Source organism: Rhinolophus ferrumequinum, chromosome 7, assembly GCF_004115265.2.
Source record: "Rhinolophus ferrumequinum isolate MPI-CBG mRhiFer1 chromosome 7, mRhiFer1_v1.p, whole genome shotgun sequence".
Classification (NCBI taxonomy): domain Eukaryota; kingdom Metazoa; phylum Chordata; class Mammalia; order Chiroptera; family Rhinolophidae; genus Rhinolophus; species Rhinolophus ferrumequinum.
In genome coordinates this window covers 99,207,262-99,225,111 of record NC_046290.1, presented here as the reverse complement: position 1 = coordinate 99,225,111, position 17,850 = coordinate 99,207,262, and the positions used below count along the sequence as shown (strand labels likewise).

Genomic DNA, 17,850 nt, shown 5'->3' with positions numbered 1-17,850 from the left:
TCCACCTTTTGGCTATTATGGATAAAGCTGCTATAAACATTCATGTACAAGTTTCTGTGTGGACGTATGTTTTCATTTCTTTTGGGTATAAACCTTGGAGTGGAATTGCTGGGTCATGTGGTAACTCTGTAATCATTTGAGGAACTGTCAGATGGTTTCCTAAAGTGGCTGCCCCGTTTTACACTCCCACCAGCGGTATATAAGGGATCCAGTTTTTCCACATCCTTGTCAGCAGTTATTATCTGACTTTTTTATCCGACTAGTTGTGTAGTGGTATCTTGTGGGTTTGATTTACATTTCCCTGATGACCCATGAAGTCAAACATCTTTTCATGTGCTTATTGACCATTTGTATATCTTCCTTAGAGAAGTGTCTTTTTTCAGATCTTTTACCCATTAAAAAATTAGGTTATTATTATTATTTTTTAAATTGAGTTACAACAGTTCTTAATATATTCTGGATACAAGTTCTTTATCAGATATATGATTTGCAAATGTTTTCTCCCATTCTGTTGGTTATCTTTTCACTTTCTTGATGAAGTCCTCAGAAGCACAAAAATTTTTAGTTGTGATGAAGTACAATTTATCTTTTTTCTTGTTCCTCTTGGCTTTTGATGTCATATCTAAGAATCCTTTGCCAAATTCAAGATCATGTAATTTACCTCCATGTTCTTTTTTAATGCTTTTAGGTTTTGCATTCAAGTCTTTGATCCATTTTGAGTTAATTTTTGTATATGCTGTGAGGTAAGGGCCTGACTTGATTTTGCTATCCAGTTGTCCCAGTGCCATTTGTTGAAAAGATTCTCCTTTTTTCATTGGATAGTCTAGGCACCCTTGTGGTGACCATAGATATGTGGCTTTATTTCTGGTCTCACAATTCTATTCCATTGATCCATACCCTTGTACCAGTACCACACTGCTTTGATTACAGCTTTGTGGAGTTTTAAAATTGGAAAGTGTAAGTCTTCCTACTTCTTTTTCAAGATTGTTTTGACTATTTTGGGTTCTTGTCTTTTTTTGCATTTAGGGCTCTTGTGCTTATACTGTGCTTACCTGGATAATCCAGGATAATCTCCCTATTTTAAAGTCAACTGATTAATAACCGTAATTATCTGCAAAGTCTTTTTTGCCATGTAATATAACGTAATCACAGGTGTAACATCAGAGAGCAAAGATCATGGGGGTACAAAGCCTGTGGGGCTTACATTTATGAAAAGGTGGAGGATGGTAGGAGCAAAAGTTGTACAGAAAGATATGAGTGGAAGTTACAGAAATATTAATTTTTCTGAAATCACATTTCTAGTAAGTAGCAGAGGTGGGATTTGAACGCAGATTTAACTGAGCTGTATGATCTCATGTCCACACCAAATTGGTCTTCATAGACTTACAGCTGCTATTATTTTTATCTTAAACCTGCTGAGCTCTTAGTATATGCTAATTAGTCTTCACAGCAATCCTGTTGTATTTTTCTAGCTCTAGAACAGTACCTGGACAAGTCTTTGGGTGCAGATAAATAGGCTGTACTGGAATTAGCATAAGGAAAAAGAAAAGAGCAGTGGGGAATCACAGAATGTGTCTCGGAATCTGAGGGTAGGTAGGCAGCTAAACCTTAGGAAAGGACTGGACCTGAGAAATGGAAAGCTTAGGACCTAAAGAGTATGTCTTCTGCCACTTTTCTCAACTTCTTGGTATGTATCTGTTTCACTCTGCAGACTAGTTACTGTGTTACTCAGATCACTGATGGAGGATTGTCATGCTACAACTCCATCATTTAAGAGAACAGCCCAGACTTAGTCTCATTTCCACAACTTCAGTTTGGGTCACGTATCCACCTCTGGTTTAGTCACCTGTGGCGATGAAGTGGTGGGTATCCAAATATGGCTTCTGGCAGCCTACCCTTGTGGATTGGGGTAGCAGTTCCCTGAGAAAATGTAGGTTGCTGGCACATGTGCTAGGCAGATGACTCCCTAAAATGCGTAACTTATTGAACTGATATAAGGGAAAAATAGATACTGCTTTGTGCCCATTCCTCTTGGAGTTGAAGAAAGGGACCACAGGATGATAATGGTGAAAGATTAGCTCAGACTCTGAAAATAGTTTCATAGAACTGAGAACTTAGTATAAGTATAGGCCCTAATGATGTCCTTGCCACTTACTACCTTTCCTTTTTGATTGAACAAATCATAACTTCTCAGTCTCAGTGTCTTCATCTTTATTGTAATAGGACCTCTTAGATGGTCTTAAAGTTTCTTCAGTTTAACATTCTAGACTCTGTCTAGATTTAGTCTTCCTTTCAACCTCAACCTCGTGTACTAATAAGGGTATTATAGCCTATTATAGCCTATAGTACTGACCTTGGAGGGCTATAATCTTGTAGAGACAGTAAAGAGTATTTGTAAACTTGCAAGTCTCTCTGCCATGTCTCATTAATTCTTACCGATCCTACCTCCCAAGTGTGTTGCCACCACTACCCTTTCTATTCCCGCTGTATTTACCTCTATTATTATAACTTACTATTTTAGTCGTCTCTTGATCACTAGCCATGTCTCCTGTTCTGCACTTTTCCCCTAATTAATCTAGCCTAGAAATTGTCTCTCAAGTTTTTTTAATTTTTAATTCATACAGTAAAATTGAATTTTGAGAGTGTACAGTTCTATGAATTTTAAAATATGTATAGATTTATGTAAACACCTCCATAATCAGAATACAGGGTAGTTTCATCATCTCCAACAAACTGTTTTGTGCTATTCCTTTATAGATACCCTCCCCCAATCCTAATTCCTAACAAACACTGATCATACAATATGTAAACTTTTAAAGCTGGCTTTGTTCACTCAGCATAAAGCCTTTGAGATTCATCTAAATTGTTGGGTGTGTCAATACTACCTGCCCCCACTGCCCCATTTTTTGCTTTGCTTTGCTGAGCAGCATCCATTGCATGGATGTACCACATAGTTTGTTTATCCATTTACTCATTGAAGGATATGTTGGTTGTTTCCTTTTTTTAATGATCCTGAGTAATGCTACTAGAAACATTTGTATATAGATTTTTTGAGTGAACATCAGTTTTATTTCTCTAGAGGAAATAACCAGGAGTGGGATTCCTGGGTTATATGGTAAGTGTATGTTTAACTTTTTATGAAACTATCAAACTGTCTTTCCTGGTGGCTGTACTAGATTTGCATTCTGCTAGGAACGCATGAGGGTTTAGTTGTTCTTTGTGTTTGCTACCACTTGTTACTGTTGGTGTTTTTAACAGCCATTCTGGTAAGTGTATAGTAATAGCTCATGGTGGTTTTAATTTGCATTTCTTGAATAGATGATGATGTTGAACAACTTTTCATGTGCTTATTTGCCATGTTTCAAGAATTGTGAAGGACCTGAGTTTTTGCCCTGCTTACAGGTAGCAAGTTAGCCAGCCATAGTTACATGGATGCTGGAAGAAGACATGAGGTCCTGAGTTGGAGACAGAGGATTTTATTATTCACAGGATCAGCCAAACAAACTCATTTTGACATGGGCTACCTTCGCCCCAAATCCCAAAGCTGTGGAACCCAAGCTTATGGAACTCAAATCTTTTATAGTGGGCAGCAAATAGACCTGTCTGACTTTTGACCAGGAGGGAAACTTTGTATCTATGGTACTGGACAGTAAACGAACTTGCCCTCTGCTCTGGGGGGAGATAATGATGTGTTTATTGTTAAGGATGTTAGTTAGATATTCAGATATCCTTGAAAAGATAATCTGTTGCAAAGGTCTCTTGTACTAAAATGTGAGAATTATCTCCCAACTGTGTATCTTCTTTAGATAAGTGTCTTTCAAGCCTTTTGCCTATTTTTTGGTTGGGTGGTTTTACTTACTGTTGACTTTTGAGCATTCTTCATATATTCTATAGTAGATACATATCCTTTGTCAAATATGTGATTACAAGTATGAAGTCTGACAATTAAGTTCGTGAACTTGATGTTGCTAATCTTTTTTGATATCAGAGGGATTATTCATTATGAATTTATACCAACTGGACAAACAGTTAACCAAGTTTACTATTTGGAACTGCTGAAAAGGCTGCGTGAAAAAGTTAGACGACTTGAACCTTTCACCAACAATTCATGGCTCTTGCATCACGCAATGCACCAGCTCACACGGCACTGTCTGTGAGGCAATTTTTAGCCAGGAAACAAATAACTGTATTGGAACACCCTCCCTGCTCACCTGATCTGGCCCCCAATGACTTCTTTCTTTACCCAAAGATAAAGGAGATATTGAAAGGAAGATATTTTAGTGACATTCAGGACATCAAGGGTAATACAACGACAGCTCTGATGACCATTCCAGAAAAAAAGAGTTCCAAAATTGCTTTGAAGGGTGGACTAGGCACTGGTGTCAGTGCATAGCTTCCCAAGGGGAGTACTTTGAAGGTGACCGTAGTGATACTCAGCAATGAGGTATGTAGCATTTTTTCTAGGATGAGTTCGCGAACTTAATTGTCAGACCTTCGTATTTTCACCCAGTTTGCAGTTTGTCTTTTCATTTTCTTAATGAAAATTTTTTTGTTTTGCTGCCAAGTTGGGACTGTAAATTCTAACCCACCTTCTGTGGGCTGTGATTCCAATGTCAGTTCATTTTTCAAAGCCTTTGCAGTACTGTTTCCATCTGTTTCATGTGTCTGCCAGTCTGAAACTTTTGTAGCGGTCTCTGTTAGTTTGAATTTTAGTCTTTGATCCTGAACAGCATCAGATCCATTATGTACAACCTAGAGGTGAGCTCACGGGCTCACTAACAACACTTTCAGGCTGCTTTCTTGAGTTCTCCTTTTCAGTGATTTCTCCGGTACCTTTTTTGCTCCCTATGTTCTCATCTTTTGTTTCCTTTGGCCATTAAACTGTCGAGTTAGTTCCCCTACTGTGTTTTGTACACTGTACTTCCACAACTGTCTGCACATTTGGGGCCAAGAAATGGAGGATAGAAAGTGGGGGGAAATGGATGGTTCCCCTTCCTCGAGTTTGGCTCCTGCAGTCTTTCCAGCCCCTATGGCATGTGGTTGCTTGGTTGCTGTGGCTGAAGAGAAGGGGGAAAGACAGTCCAATGGAGGGATCTTCACATGTTCTGTCAGTGTTGAGTTCCCCTTCTCCTTCCTTGAGCGAGAGCTAGAGGCCTTGGTGTCTGTTCTGGGTTGGCTCGGGGAGAAACGGTAAACTCATTGAGTGTGACTCCCTGAATTCTGGTTTTCTTTCCCACTTCTCCCTGTTGCCACTGAGAATCCCCCAAAGTAGTGCTCTGTGCACACCGCCCAGGCTGTCTATCTGGGCTGAGTCTGTGAGGGCTGCCCCCACAGCAGGTGGCCCTGAGGTCTGTAGTCAGTGTTTTTTCTTGTTTTTATTTTTATGCTTGACTTCCTTTTAAGGGTCACCGGCGCCTGTAGACCTTAATGTTCAGCCAAAGATTGTTGTTTGTTCAGACAAAGAATTTGTGCGCAAATACCTCTAGCCAGTAAGGCTTCCACTCTGGCAAACAGAGCCTGTGCCATACATGAGGGAGACACGAGAGCCCAGAGATAGAGCTGGTGGCCTGAAGTTTAAGTGCCTTCCTTGGCTAACACATTGATCCATTATCAGAGAGGAAGTGTAATCCATTTTTATACCTGATTTGGGGGGAAGAGGATTTATTGTCTCTTCACCATGCTGGAAGACAGAACTTCATCTCTCAAGTTTTTATGTCTTAAAATAAAGATCATCTCATGATTTACCCTTTTCAGGAGCTCTCAATGATGCTTCAGTCCATTCTGTAGCCTGGAGTTTTTAAAAGCCATCATATTTGACTTCACACCTAACTTCTTCAGTTAACCTCCTATTTATACCACATCAGTTGTGTTCTATATTTGCTTTCCTGTTTCCCAGCTTTTTTTTCTCTTCTTTCCATAAACAACTGCCAAACAAGCACAGAGAAAAGTGCTTTACAACATTACTCCACAGCATGTATTCAAGAATCTCACATGTCCAGACAAAATGAAGTCCTGTATCTTGGGGAATCCTACCATAATTTTTATTTATTTATTTATTTTATTATTATTAGTTTCAGGTGTACAAAACAATGTACCAGTTAGACACTTACACCCCTCACAAAGTGACAGCCCCTCTCCCCCAATCTGCCAACCCTCCGCCATTGCGCACAGCCGCCACAGTTCCCCTCACCCCTTTCCCTGCGTTGCACTCCACAGCCCATGACGATACATCTATATGTATTAAACCAGTCGACACCCATCACTATTCAGCTTCAGCTTCAGGTGCACGCCGCAGCGGTCCGGTACCCACACCGTCCCTGAGGTGGTCTCCCCAGTAAGACAAGTGTCCATCGGATACCCTACAACATCTTTACAACATTACTGACTATACTCCCCAAACTGTCCTCTGTATCCCCATGGCAATTCTGTGGTTACCAATTGTGCCTTCTAATCCCCTCACCCTGTCCCTCATCTCCACCCCCCTCCCATCTATGAAGAGACATTTTTCTAAAGATGACATACAGATGGCAAACAGACATATGAAAAAATGCTCAGCCTCACTAATCATTAGAGAAATGCAAATAAAAACCACAGTGAGATACCACCTCACCCCAGTCAGAATGGCTATCATAATTTAACTCAAGCATTTACTGTGCCAACGGTGCGCACAGAACTGAGCTAGATGCCATTGTTAATACACTTGACAGAACATATCCTTACCCCACCCCCCGAAGCTCATGAACAAAAAAGCAGGCGGACTAAACAATGCAGGAAGATATAGTGCCATGAAACTGGGTGGGGCGTGGTGGAAAAGGCAAAGTAATTCTGACTTAGGGAGTACGGAGAGACCGTGGGGTGGGGGGCATGTAGCCCTCAAAGAGCCTTGAGTTAAAAAATTACAGGGTCTGGAAGAAGTGACACAAAAGAGGGAGGATATTCCAGACTGGAAGAATATCTTTCACAAAAAGATACGCCTGTTTTTTTGTTTGTGAGCTTCTAGGGGGCAAGGATATATTAACAATGGCATCTAACTCAGTTCTGTGCGCATCGTTGGCACAGTAAATGTATGAGTTAAATTACGGTAGTATCCCCAAGATACAGGATTTCATTTTGTCTGGACATGTGAGTTTCTTGAATACGTGCTGTGGAATGCCACTTTTCTCTGTGCTTGTTTGTCATTTTATTTTTTTATGGGAAGAAGAATGAGGACCGGTTCACTTTATGAATTTTATTAATGGAAATTGTTAGGTAGCAATTTATAATACAATCTTGATGCCATGAACAAATAAGGTATGATATCGTAGAAAAGAAAACAGACTTTGGAACTTGTTATGGTATTATTTCAAATTTTTACTCTAACATGTATGACCTCAGGCAGGTAACTGACCTCTTCAAGCTTTGTTTATTCAGCTTCAGAATGGTACTAATTCCTTTGCTTTGATGAATAAATGATTATATTTTGTAAGTACTTGACACAGTAGGTTTTCTGCAACTGTTTATGCCTCTCTGTCCAAATCACTATTGTTTAGTCCTGTATACTAGAAGAGAGCAATCCTCCGTTTTTCAGAGCTCGTAGGTGGTTCTTCCTCACTCCCTTAATGACTATAACATGGGTAGCAGCAGGAAGAAAATAAGGATTGGTAAAATGAGTCAGCCTAACAAGACTGGTAGGATCCAGTCAATTGCTAGAGATAAAGACTACCTGAACGCCTTTAACTTGCCAAGTAAAGAAAGAATCTTGTTAGAAAATAGGTTTTCAGAATATCCGAATTATTTTGCTGACAGTCTAGAACTCATAACTGAAAATTTCTCTGGTTTCATAGTCAACTTAAGACCTATTTTTAAATTGGTTTCTCCTTGTTATTCAGATGACTTTCTGACTTTATAACTTACATAAGTCCTCAAATTTGTATCAAATCTTAAAGGAAAGCTTATTCACTGTCCAGATAGAGGCTGAGTAGAAAACAGAGCCGTCTCCATATGCAATCTAAAATACACATTAGCACGTTGGCACCATACTGAAAGCAGTTCCTCAGGATGCTTCTAGTCTAGATGGGAGGAAGTCAAACAGCAATGATTCTTTATAATGAATCAGAATAGGTATAACTGGTTCCTAAATAAGCAGTGTTATGAAAATGGAGGCTCAAAGTTAATTCTGGGTGAAAGGAAGCTCATGGGAAACATCCGTGAAGAGATGGCCCTTAAAAATGAGCTTTCAATAGTGAATCATCTTTGAAAAGTATAGGAAAGAATTCTAGACTGAGGCACAAACATGCATGATTTGTTTGGGAGACGTCATAATGATTGAGCATTACTGTGCTCAGAGATATGAGTTTGGGCAAGCAGATTGTGGGCAATGTGGTACCAGGATTTGGAAGCTCATCTAGTTTTAAATCCCTTCTCTGTTGCTTGTTTTTAATAGAGTTTACATACTTTGAAAATTTCTCAGAACCTCAATTTTCACATCTAATGAAATGGAGATAATGTCTACCTTTTTTTTTTTTGGTTTTTTGCAAGAGATAGTTATATCAAGTACCCATCACACTATTGGGTATGTAGTGAGGGTGGCAAATAGTAGGCTCATGTTTATTTCTCCTAGGCTGCTGAGGGCCTTGAATGTCATCTCAAAGAGTTTAGATTATTCTAATGGTTTAATTACACTCACTTTCTTGGTAAATGTTAAATGTTTTATATGAAACAAAGTATTCACTTTTATATCACTGTTGATTGTTTCCTTTTCTTTCTTTTTTTTTGGGGGGGGGGTGGATATTGAGAAGCAGTGTGTTTTTTCAGGACCCATCAGCTCCGTGTCAAGTCATTGTTTCCAATCTAGTTGAGGAGGGCGCAGCTCAGCTCCAAGTCAAGTCGTCATTTTCAGTCTAGTTGTGGCCCATGTGGGAATCTAACTGGGAACCTTGGTGTTATGAGCACTGCGCTCCAACCACTAAGCTATCCGGCCACCCGATTGTTTCCTTTTCTGTGTAGAAGTTTTTAAGTTTGATGTAGTCCCATTTGTCCATTTTTGCTTTTGTTGCTTGTGCTTCTGGTATAATATCTAAGAAATTGTTGCCAATGTCATGCAGTTTTTCCCCTCTGTTTTCTTCTAGGAGTTTTATAGTTTCATGTCTTATGTTTAGGTCTTTAATCCAATATTAGAACTTTCATAAAGTATTTGTTGTATTATTGGCAGGAATAAGTCTTTTCTTAATGACTGTGTCAGGAATTTGCTGTATTTAAACTTTCTTTTTTCCTCCCTCTCTCCCTCACTTCCTCCCACCCTTTTCTTCCTTCCGTACCTTCTCCCTCCTTCTTTTCTTACCTCCCCTATAGTTTGAAGATATGTACTCATTTTTTTGGTTCTTAATTGCTGTGCTGATAGCATAATTCATTTTCAACAACATTTTCTTGTTTGCTACTTGATTGGCAGGAAGAAGATGAGCCTTAAGTCTGAACGCCGAGGAATTCATGTGGATCAATCGGAACTCCTGTGCAAGAAAGGATGTGGTTACTACGGCAACCCTGCTTGGCAGGGTTTTTGTTCCAAGTGCTGGAGGGAGGAGTACCACAAAGCCAGGCAGAAGCAGATTCAGGAGGATTGGGAACTGGCAGAGCGGTAAAAAGATTTAACTAGGGGTGGCGTAACTGTGTTATACTGGATACATAGTTCTATCGCTGTCAGCATATATTTTTCTCTTCTGTTTTGAGCTATCAGCAAGTCTGCTTAATATAAAAAGACATGGATTCCTGCCCTCTTCTCTATCAGCATTTAATGAATACGAGGGTGTGATCAAACAACACGAAAAATGTTTAAATTTTTTTTTTTAAATTGCAGTAAAAGGCACATTGCCATTCATTTCCCTCAAAATACTTCCCCTTGCTTCCAACACACTTATTCCATCATTCTTGCCACTTTCTGAAGCAACTCTGGAAGTCCTCTTTCGTGCCGTGAGTTTGTGCTGTCATTGCTGCCTTGATATCCTGAATCATTTTGACTTTGGGGAAGAGCCAGAAGTTGCACGGTGCCAGATTCAGTGAATAAGGTGGATGAAGACACACTGTAATGTTTTTATTTGACAGAAATTGCCATACCAGAAGTGATGTGTGACATGAAGCCTTTCCGTTGTGATCACAGACGGTGAATTCTGCTGCCAAGTGCCATCCGATGGAAAGGCAGGGATCTTCAATACGGGAAGTGGCACGTCGAACCTTAGTAACAACAAGTTTCAACTTGTTCAGTGCATTCAGTCGGGTGTGAGCTACGGTTGAGAGAAGGTGTGTTTTCAAGTGTGCCATAAATCATCCTTCATCGTGATAATGTTCCGTGTCACACATCGCTTCTGGTGCAGCAATTTCTGTCAGATAAAAATATTACGGGGTCAGCCCGGTGGCTCAGGTGGTTGGAGCTCTGTGCTCCTAACTCCGAAGGCTGCCGGTTTGATTCCCACATGGGCCAGTGGGCTCTCAACCACAATGTTGCTGGTTCAATTCCTTGAGTCCCACAAGGGATGGTGGGCTGCGCCCCCTGCAATTAGCAATGGCAACTGAACCTGGAGATGAGCTGCGCCCTCCACAACTGAAACTGAAAGGACAACAACTTGAAGCTGAACGGCACCCTCCACAACTAAGATTGAAAGGACAACAACTTGACTTGGAAAAAAAGTTCTGGAAGTAACACACTGTTCCCCAATAAAGTCCTGTTCCTTCCCCAATAAAAATCTTAAAAACAAACAAACAAACAAGCAAAAAAACATAGCAGTGTGTCCTCATCCACTTTATTCACCAGATCTGGCACCGTGCGACTTCTGGCTCTTCCCCAAAGTCAAAATGATTCAGGACATTGAGGCAGCCACAAAGCGCAACTAAAGACATTCACGAAAGAGGACTTCCAGAACTGCTTCAGAAAGTGGCAAGAACAATGGGATAAGTGTGTTCAAAGCCAGGGGGAGTATTTTGAGGGGGATTAATGGCAATGTGTCCTTTACTGTAATAATTTTTTTTTTATTTAAACAGTCACCATATTGTTTAAGCACACCTTGTAGCTTTCGGTGATTTCTTCATTTTCTCTCTCTCTTACCTTTTAATTATTTTGTGTTTGGGATGTGTTAGTCTTAGTTCTCTAATATAAGCAATAAGCTCCTTAGAGTAGCAGGACAGAGATAGACGTACTTCATGTTGGGGGTTAAATGAGGAACATATATATGATGTACATGGCTCTCATCAAGCACTGTTTTCCTCATTTTGTGGATATATCCAGCATGGCATCTGGCACAGTCATAAACATATGAGAGTAGAAATCTGTTGATTTGTATATATAGTCCTTGCATTTTGAAAATTTAATTTTTCCTGAATGGGGTTTGTAGGCCAAAAGTATTATTTGATAAGTTTGTATTATCCAGAAATATGATTATGATAAAAATTAGAAGATGGAATAGCTTGTGTGCATAGGAACTAATAAAATGCCATGAATAATGTTAATCCTTTGCCAAAGTATCCTAGAAACTAAAACTTCTCAATTAAAGAAAGTCAAACTGAACTCAGCTGTTTTTTATATCTAATCAGCCACATTTGTTGAGTAACTTCTTTGCCAGCTTCTATGGTGAACTCAGAGAATTACAAAGTGCACTCACTGCTCTCAGTGACTCCACCGTCAGTCAAGGAGAGAAAATACAGACAGAGAACATTAATTATTTCCTCAGGCTTCCCACTGCACTCCTGATACTCTCAGTAGCTGGGTCTGTTTCATAAAGTAGAGGCTACTAGGCATGAATTTCCTTAGCTTTCTCCCGTCTCCATATCAAAATGTACCAATATCTTTATATTAAATTCTGTTTTGCCTCAGGGAAAGATGTGTCCTAGTCCGTTCTCAGACTGCACCTCTCCCTGTGATTTTGTTGGTTTCTTACTCCTTCCAGTTGTGACCTCACTTGAGGTTTCCTATAGTACAATTTCTCAAATTTGCACAGATATGAACATCACCCAGAAATCTTGTAGAATGATTGCTGGACCTCAGCCTCAGAGTTTCTGACTTTATTTGTTTAGGAGTAAGACCTCCAAACTTGCAGTTGTGACAAGTTCCTAGGTGACGGTGCTGCTGCTGTCTGATAACTCTTGTTCTGTAGACAGCCTTTGAGTTTTGTCATATGGACCGCAAATTCCACAGGTCCAAGGCCAAATCTATTGCTTTTATTCCCTCCGATCCCCACTCCCCATTTTTTCCGGACCTTCTTCCTGTATCAATTAACATAACTGTTACTCAGTTGGCTAAAAAACACTGGAGTCATTGTTAATTTCTCCTTTACCTCCCACACTGTCTGCAGCTATGAGCAGGTTCTACTTATTTCAGTTTAGAGAAGTCTTGAATTTCACCCTCTCCTGTATTTTCTAGATCCTTATTTTCTCTCATTTAAATCTTTGTAATATATTCTGAATTATTGTCCCTATCTCTAGTCACTCTGCCCCTCATATTGTCACGGGAATACGTGTATCATCTTTCTAAAACACAGATCTGATCATGGTAACTTACTGGATTTACAGCCATTTTTGGTCCCCTCAAATGATGAAACCAGGATGGCAGTCAAGGTTTCTTATCACCTGGTGCATCCAGCCTCATCATCCATCACACCATCAGTGCTCTGACTGCACCGAACTTGGTTTCTAACAAGAACCACTTGCCTTCACATTTGTAATTCCTTCTTCCTGCAATACCCTTTCACTGGGCAGAATCCTGTTCATCCTTTAAGACAGACCTAAATGTCACCGTTGTGAAACCTCTGGGACTTCTCCAGCAGACTTAGTTCTTTCCTGTGTTCTTCAGCACTTGGGTTTTACTCTCTACTATAGGAACTGTCACATTATATTGTAATTTATTTACCTTTTTCTCTCTTCCAACCTTGAGCTTGTTGGGGAAAATTTGGAGTAGACTATATTTTTCTTAGGTAACCCTAGTAGAATTGCTAAATGAACGTGCTCTATAGAGAAGGCCCCTGTAACAGCCTGTAGTAACATGTAGGGTAGTTAGAGTATCACGGACCTCAGACCTACTTGGTGTATTTAGCCTCTAGTTCTGAAAATTTAGATCCTCCTCGATTCGTTGAGTGATTACCTTTAGACACAAGGAAAACTTGGAGAATATCTGGGTCATTCTTAATCCCCTCTTGCATTACAGACTGCAGCGGGAGGAGGAAGAAGCCTTTGCTAGCAGTCAGAGCGGTCAAGCAGCCCCATCCCTCACGTTTTCCAAGTTCGAAGAAAAGAAAACCAATGAGAAGACCCGCAAGGTCACCACCGTGAAGAGGTTCTTCAGCGCTTCATCCAGGGTTGGATCAAAGAAGGGTGATTTTCTGAGTCTTTTTTTCCTTCTGTGCTCAGATGAGGTACAGAGTAGATCCACGATGCGTGTGGGCTCAGCTTTTTAATTTCTGTAAATTTAGAGACTATCAGCTCAGATTGAGACTGATAATTTGGTTGAAGGGTCAGACAGTATATGAAACCAAAAATGTTTTTGGTTGGAGGACATTGTATTTTACAGAAGCTTGTTTACTTGGATAGGAGGAATAAAGAGAATTGAAATATATACTTTTTTTAATAAAAATCATTCCCATCTAAGTGGCTATCTTTGTGGATGTTTTCCTTTTTGTGCCTTTAATTTTTGGTTCCTGGTTTATTCTCCTTTGTATAGTATCCTCACCATCCATACCTTATCAGAATGGCTGTTTCTAGGCTTGAAGTCATCTAAAGAGGCAGTTTTCTGAGAGTTTATTTGAGAGAGTTTGTATCTTGAGGAAGTATGGAGAAACCTATAGGAAACATGTTGAGTGAACGTTTAGGGAAAAGCCTCATTTTGGGCTTTTAGAGGGGTGAATGTGACCCATGGTATGTATTTTCTGGTGCATACGTTTGTACGTACTTGACCTTATGCATCCTGTTTTTTTAAATGCCGTGTAACCAGCAAAAGGATTATCACTGAAGTCACACTTGTTTTACCAGTGAGCAGACAAGCTAGTTGACGTAGCCTAGCAGGAAGCAAGAAAGAATGTCCGTCGTTAGGGCTCAGTCTCTAAACCTGTAAATTTGTAATCAGTTCTGCAGTTAATTTGGAGTGGTGAGGGAGACTGGACCTGGTGCTGATGCTAATGAAAGAGCTGTTTTCTTGGAGCCCATGTCTCACCCCCAGACCCCCGACCTGGCCTAGTTGTCATGAGGTTTTCTGGTCTGCCCAAAGGCAGGGAAATAAATCACCCCTTAAGATCTTTGCTGGTCTTTCGGATTTAATGACTATTGTTTTGTTTTTTTAAAAGGAATGATTGTTTATAACCAAAAACACAGCATTTCTCTTTAATAAATGCAAACCTTTAAATAATCTTTTTGTTCACATGATTAATTTGAAGTTGTTTCTTGGTTGGCTGTTACTTGTGGCAGTTTTCTCTCCTGCAGTAAGAAGGGAAAATAATCAGTACCTGTTAGAGATTAAATTAAGAATGTGTTTGGCTCATGATTTATTTATTAGGAGGTGGTATAAAGGGTGGTTAAGAACGTAAGCTGGTTTGAGTCTGAGCTTTGCAGTTTACTAGCTGTGTGACTGGGAGCAAGCTAATCTCTTTAAGCCCTTTGTGTTCTCAGGGACAGTAATTCTTAGAGACATGTCTTGAAGACTAAATGAGTTGATGTGTCTAAAGAGTTTAGCACAGTACCTGACACACATTGTAAGTCTCTACTAAGTGTTAGCTATTTGAAAATACGTATGTTGTTTTTCTGGGAGAATATCTCTGCTAGTAAGCAGCTCAAGGATACTGATCAAAGCCATTCATTTCTTTTTAGCTTAAATTCTGTTTCCTGCTTTGAAAAGTCTCACTAACCTTAGGCATTTATGATACATGGTGAAATGGTATATGACAAAAGATGAAGTAATAAAAAAGTTATAAAACCATCGGCTCTAACTGCGTTACAAATGATAGCATGAAAGCCCATAAAGGTTAACTAATTTCCCCAAGTCATGTAATAAGCTGATGAGTTAGAACCTAGGCCTCCTAACTCCTGGTTCAGTTTTTTTTCCACGATATCCCTTGACCTCAGTATGTGTGTGTGTATCTGTATCTATATCTGTATTTACATCTATGTAGGTATACAGTGAGGTTTCTGTTACTGACGTGCATGATAGTCACGCACTTTCACTGGCCATCCTGGGCAGTTTTGAAAAATGTCCTAAGAACTCTGACAATGTGCATCGAATTATAGAAAGATTTGTACTTTAAAAGAAACAATTCCAAGTTATTTTTATTTTAAAACTTTTATACGGAAGATTTCTTATGTTTTTTCTTTTCTTTTAGAATGATAGATTTTTACTTTAGGTTTTTGATCTTTGCCTGTTTTTGTTTGTTTGTTTGTTTTGTTTTTTGTCTATAGAAAGTATATGAGGATAAAGACCTCAAAGAGTTGAAAAACTCAGTGTGTCTGTATGGATGCAAAGAGAATGCTGTTGGTTCTTTCGCGTGTTGCTTATGTAACAGATGAATGTGGCATTTCAGACTGATTGGCCTTTGCACGTGGATAAAGTTGGCCCATACTAAATGCAGTGTTAGTTTATTGGGTCTAGACTAACACAGACCTATGTGTTCTGTCTTCTTTATGTTACTTCATTAATACCTGATCCTGCTTTGCTCTTGATATTTTACTCACTTTTATTAGCACAGAAGGAAGCTCTTAAATCAGGGCAGCTTGGTAATAAACAGAACACAAATAACCTTCCTTAGGGTTGAAGACTATTTTAGTAAGAGTTGGATGCCCCTTAAGAGAAAGTAAATGGAACAGCTTGACTGTAAAAACTCAGTTTACTTAAATAGTTTTCTAATCCACAAAGTAAGGTCAAGTGAGCTATAGCTTAACAAAGTAAATCACACTTGCTCATACATTCAAAATGTCTTTTTTTTAAAGTGCCCAAACACATATAGTCACCCTGAGTAGAATTTTGTGTACATCTTTTACAAATTAATCTAAAGGCTGTGCTCCTAGAATTAAAATACTAATCCTCTACCCAGGTCTTAGGTTCTAATACTGTTTTTCACTAAAGTGAACTAGGGTTCCTTGGAGAAATGACTGATTCTAGGGCTGGAGAGGGTACGAGGTCCCCTCCAGAATGGTAGGGATAGGCCAAAGACCCAGAAGCCAACTTGAATGTAGTTATGTGAAAGAATATCCTTGTTATTAGGAAATACTCATATTAAGGGGTAGAGAGCATGGTGTATACAATCCACTCTGGAAAAAATTTAGAAGAAATGATAGTTGTGTAGCAAAATCTTAAAATTTTGTGAATCTGGGTAAAGGGTATAAAGGAATCCTTTGTAACAATCTTGTAGCTTTTCTGTAAATGAGAAGTTATTTTAAAGTAAGATTAAAAAAATAAAAATAAAACTATAATCTTGCAGCATTCAATGCTATCCCAAGACCAGAATTTCAGATGTTGATTAAGTAGAAGCATGGTGTTAATCACATTGTTTGAAGGATTACTAATGAATTATTACTTTAATCATCAGGGTCTGTTTGGTGCTCACATGACACTGAGGTAACAATTCCCAAGCTGAATTTGGAACAGATTTTATAACTGTGCCTGTTTTTACAATCATTTTGCAAGTACAGTCAGCTTGGTTGCCTTTTCTTGTTTACTCCGAAGATTATTTATCTGGTAAAATCCTTTTTTACAATGTATCAAATAGAATGCACTTGGAAAATGATCAGTTTCTGACTTTCATGGATAAGGACAATGAGAAATTTTCCTTGGCAGTAAGTATGTGATGTCTTTTATTATCTAACATCACTGGGTGTCCAATAATTCAGTCCTGTTCTGTCACAAACTACCCAGAGTCAGCACAGATCCCACAGGTAAGGGCTCGGTCCCACAAGACTTCCCCCACGTCACACAACAGTCAAAGCTCCCAGGACCTGGGGGGCACCCATAATTCTGAGCAACCAGCTATAAATTGAGGGTTCCCACAGCCCTCTCCTAGGGTTTGATAATTTGTTCGAATGACTCATAGAACTCAGGAAAATAACTTTGTTTACCCTACTGGTTTATTATAAAGAACACAACTCAGGAACAGCCAAATGGAAGAGATGCATGGGACGAGTTAGAGGAGGGGTGCCCAGCCTCCATGCCCTCCCTCTCTGGGCATGCCACTCTCCCAGCACCTGGGTGTGTTCCCCAAGATGGAAGCTCCCTGAACCTGTCATTTAAGGGTGTCTATGGAAGCTTCATTTTGTGGGCATGATTGATTAAATCGTTGGCCACTGGTGACTAAAAGTCTCCATTTCCTCTCCCCTCCCCAAAGCCAGAGATCAAGGGTGGGACAGTACTGAGAGTCCCACCGCCTAATCCCTTGGTTGTTCCTCTGGTGCCCAGCCCCTTCTAGACAGCCCTGAAGCTTTCCAGGACCCAGCTAGAGTCACCTCATTAGCATAAACTCAGATATGGAAGAAGGAGTCTTGTTAGGAATAAAAAAAGAGGTTCCTGTCAACCTTATCACTCTAGAAATTTCAAGGGTCTTAGGAGCTCTGTTTCAGGAACCCAGGGGAAAAGACCAAATATATGTTTCTTATTGTACTACAGACTCTCTGCCTTTTAGTCCATATTGTGTAACTGTAGTCAGAACTACTGAACTGTCCTTAACATTGTTTGGATAATCTGAGAAATGTAAATTTTTTGACATTGAGATAAAAAATGTCTTTTCAGGGCTGGAAATGGTGTTAATCGTCTATATTATATGATCATGTTCTTTTTTGATACTGACATTTTCAGGTTGTCTTTACTCTGATGACTATTCTTCAAGTACACTTAGTGAAGATTTTGCTTTTACAGGT

The 17,850-nt window shown here is 39.5% G+C and overlaps 1 protein-coding gene across 4 annotated transcripts in view; it reads left to right on the top strand.

The window, feature by feature from the left end:
• RABGEF1 (RAB guanine nucleotide exchange factor 1) overlaps positions 1–17,850 on the top strand; it is a 62,209-nt gene that overhangs the window by 13,470 nt on the left and 30,889 nt on the right. For all 4 annotated transcript variants that reach the window (XM_033110982.1, XM_033110983.1, XM_033110985.1 and 1 more), the window contains exons 2-3: positions 9,428–9,613; positions 13,166–13,332. In XM_033110982.1, coding sequence (XP_032966873.1) covers positions 9,435–9,613; positions 13,166–13,332 — 346 coding nt within the window. In that variant the 5' untranslated portion in view covers positions 9,428–9,434. The remainder of the gene's footprint in view (positions 1–9,427; positions 9,614–13,165; positions 13,333–17,850) is intronic.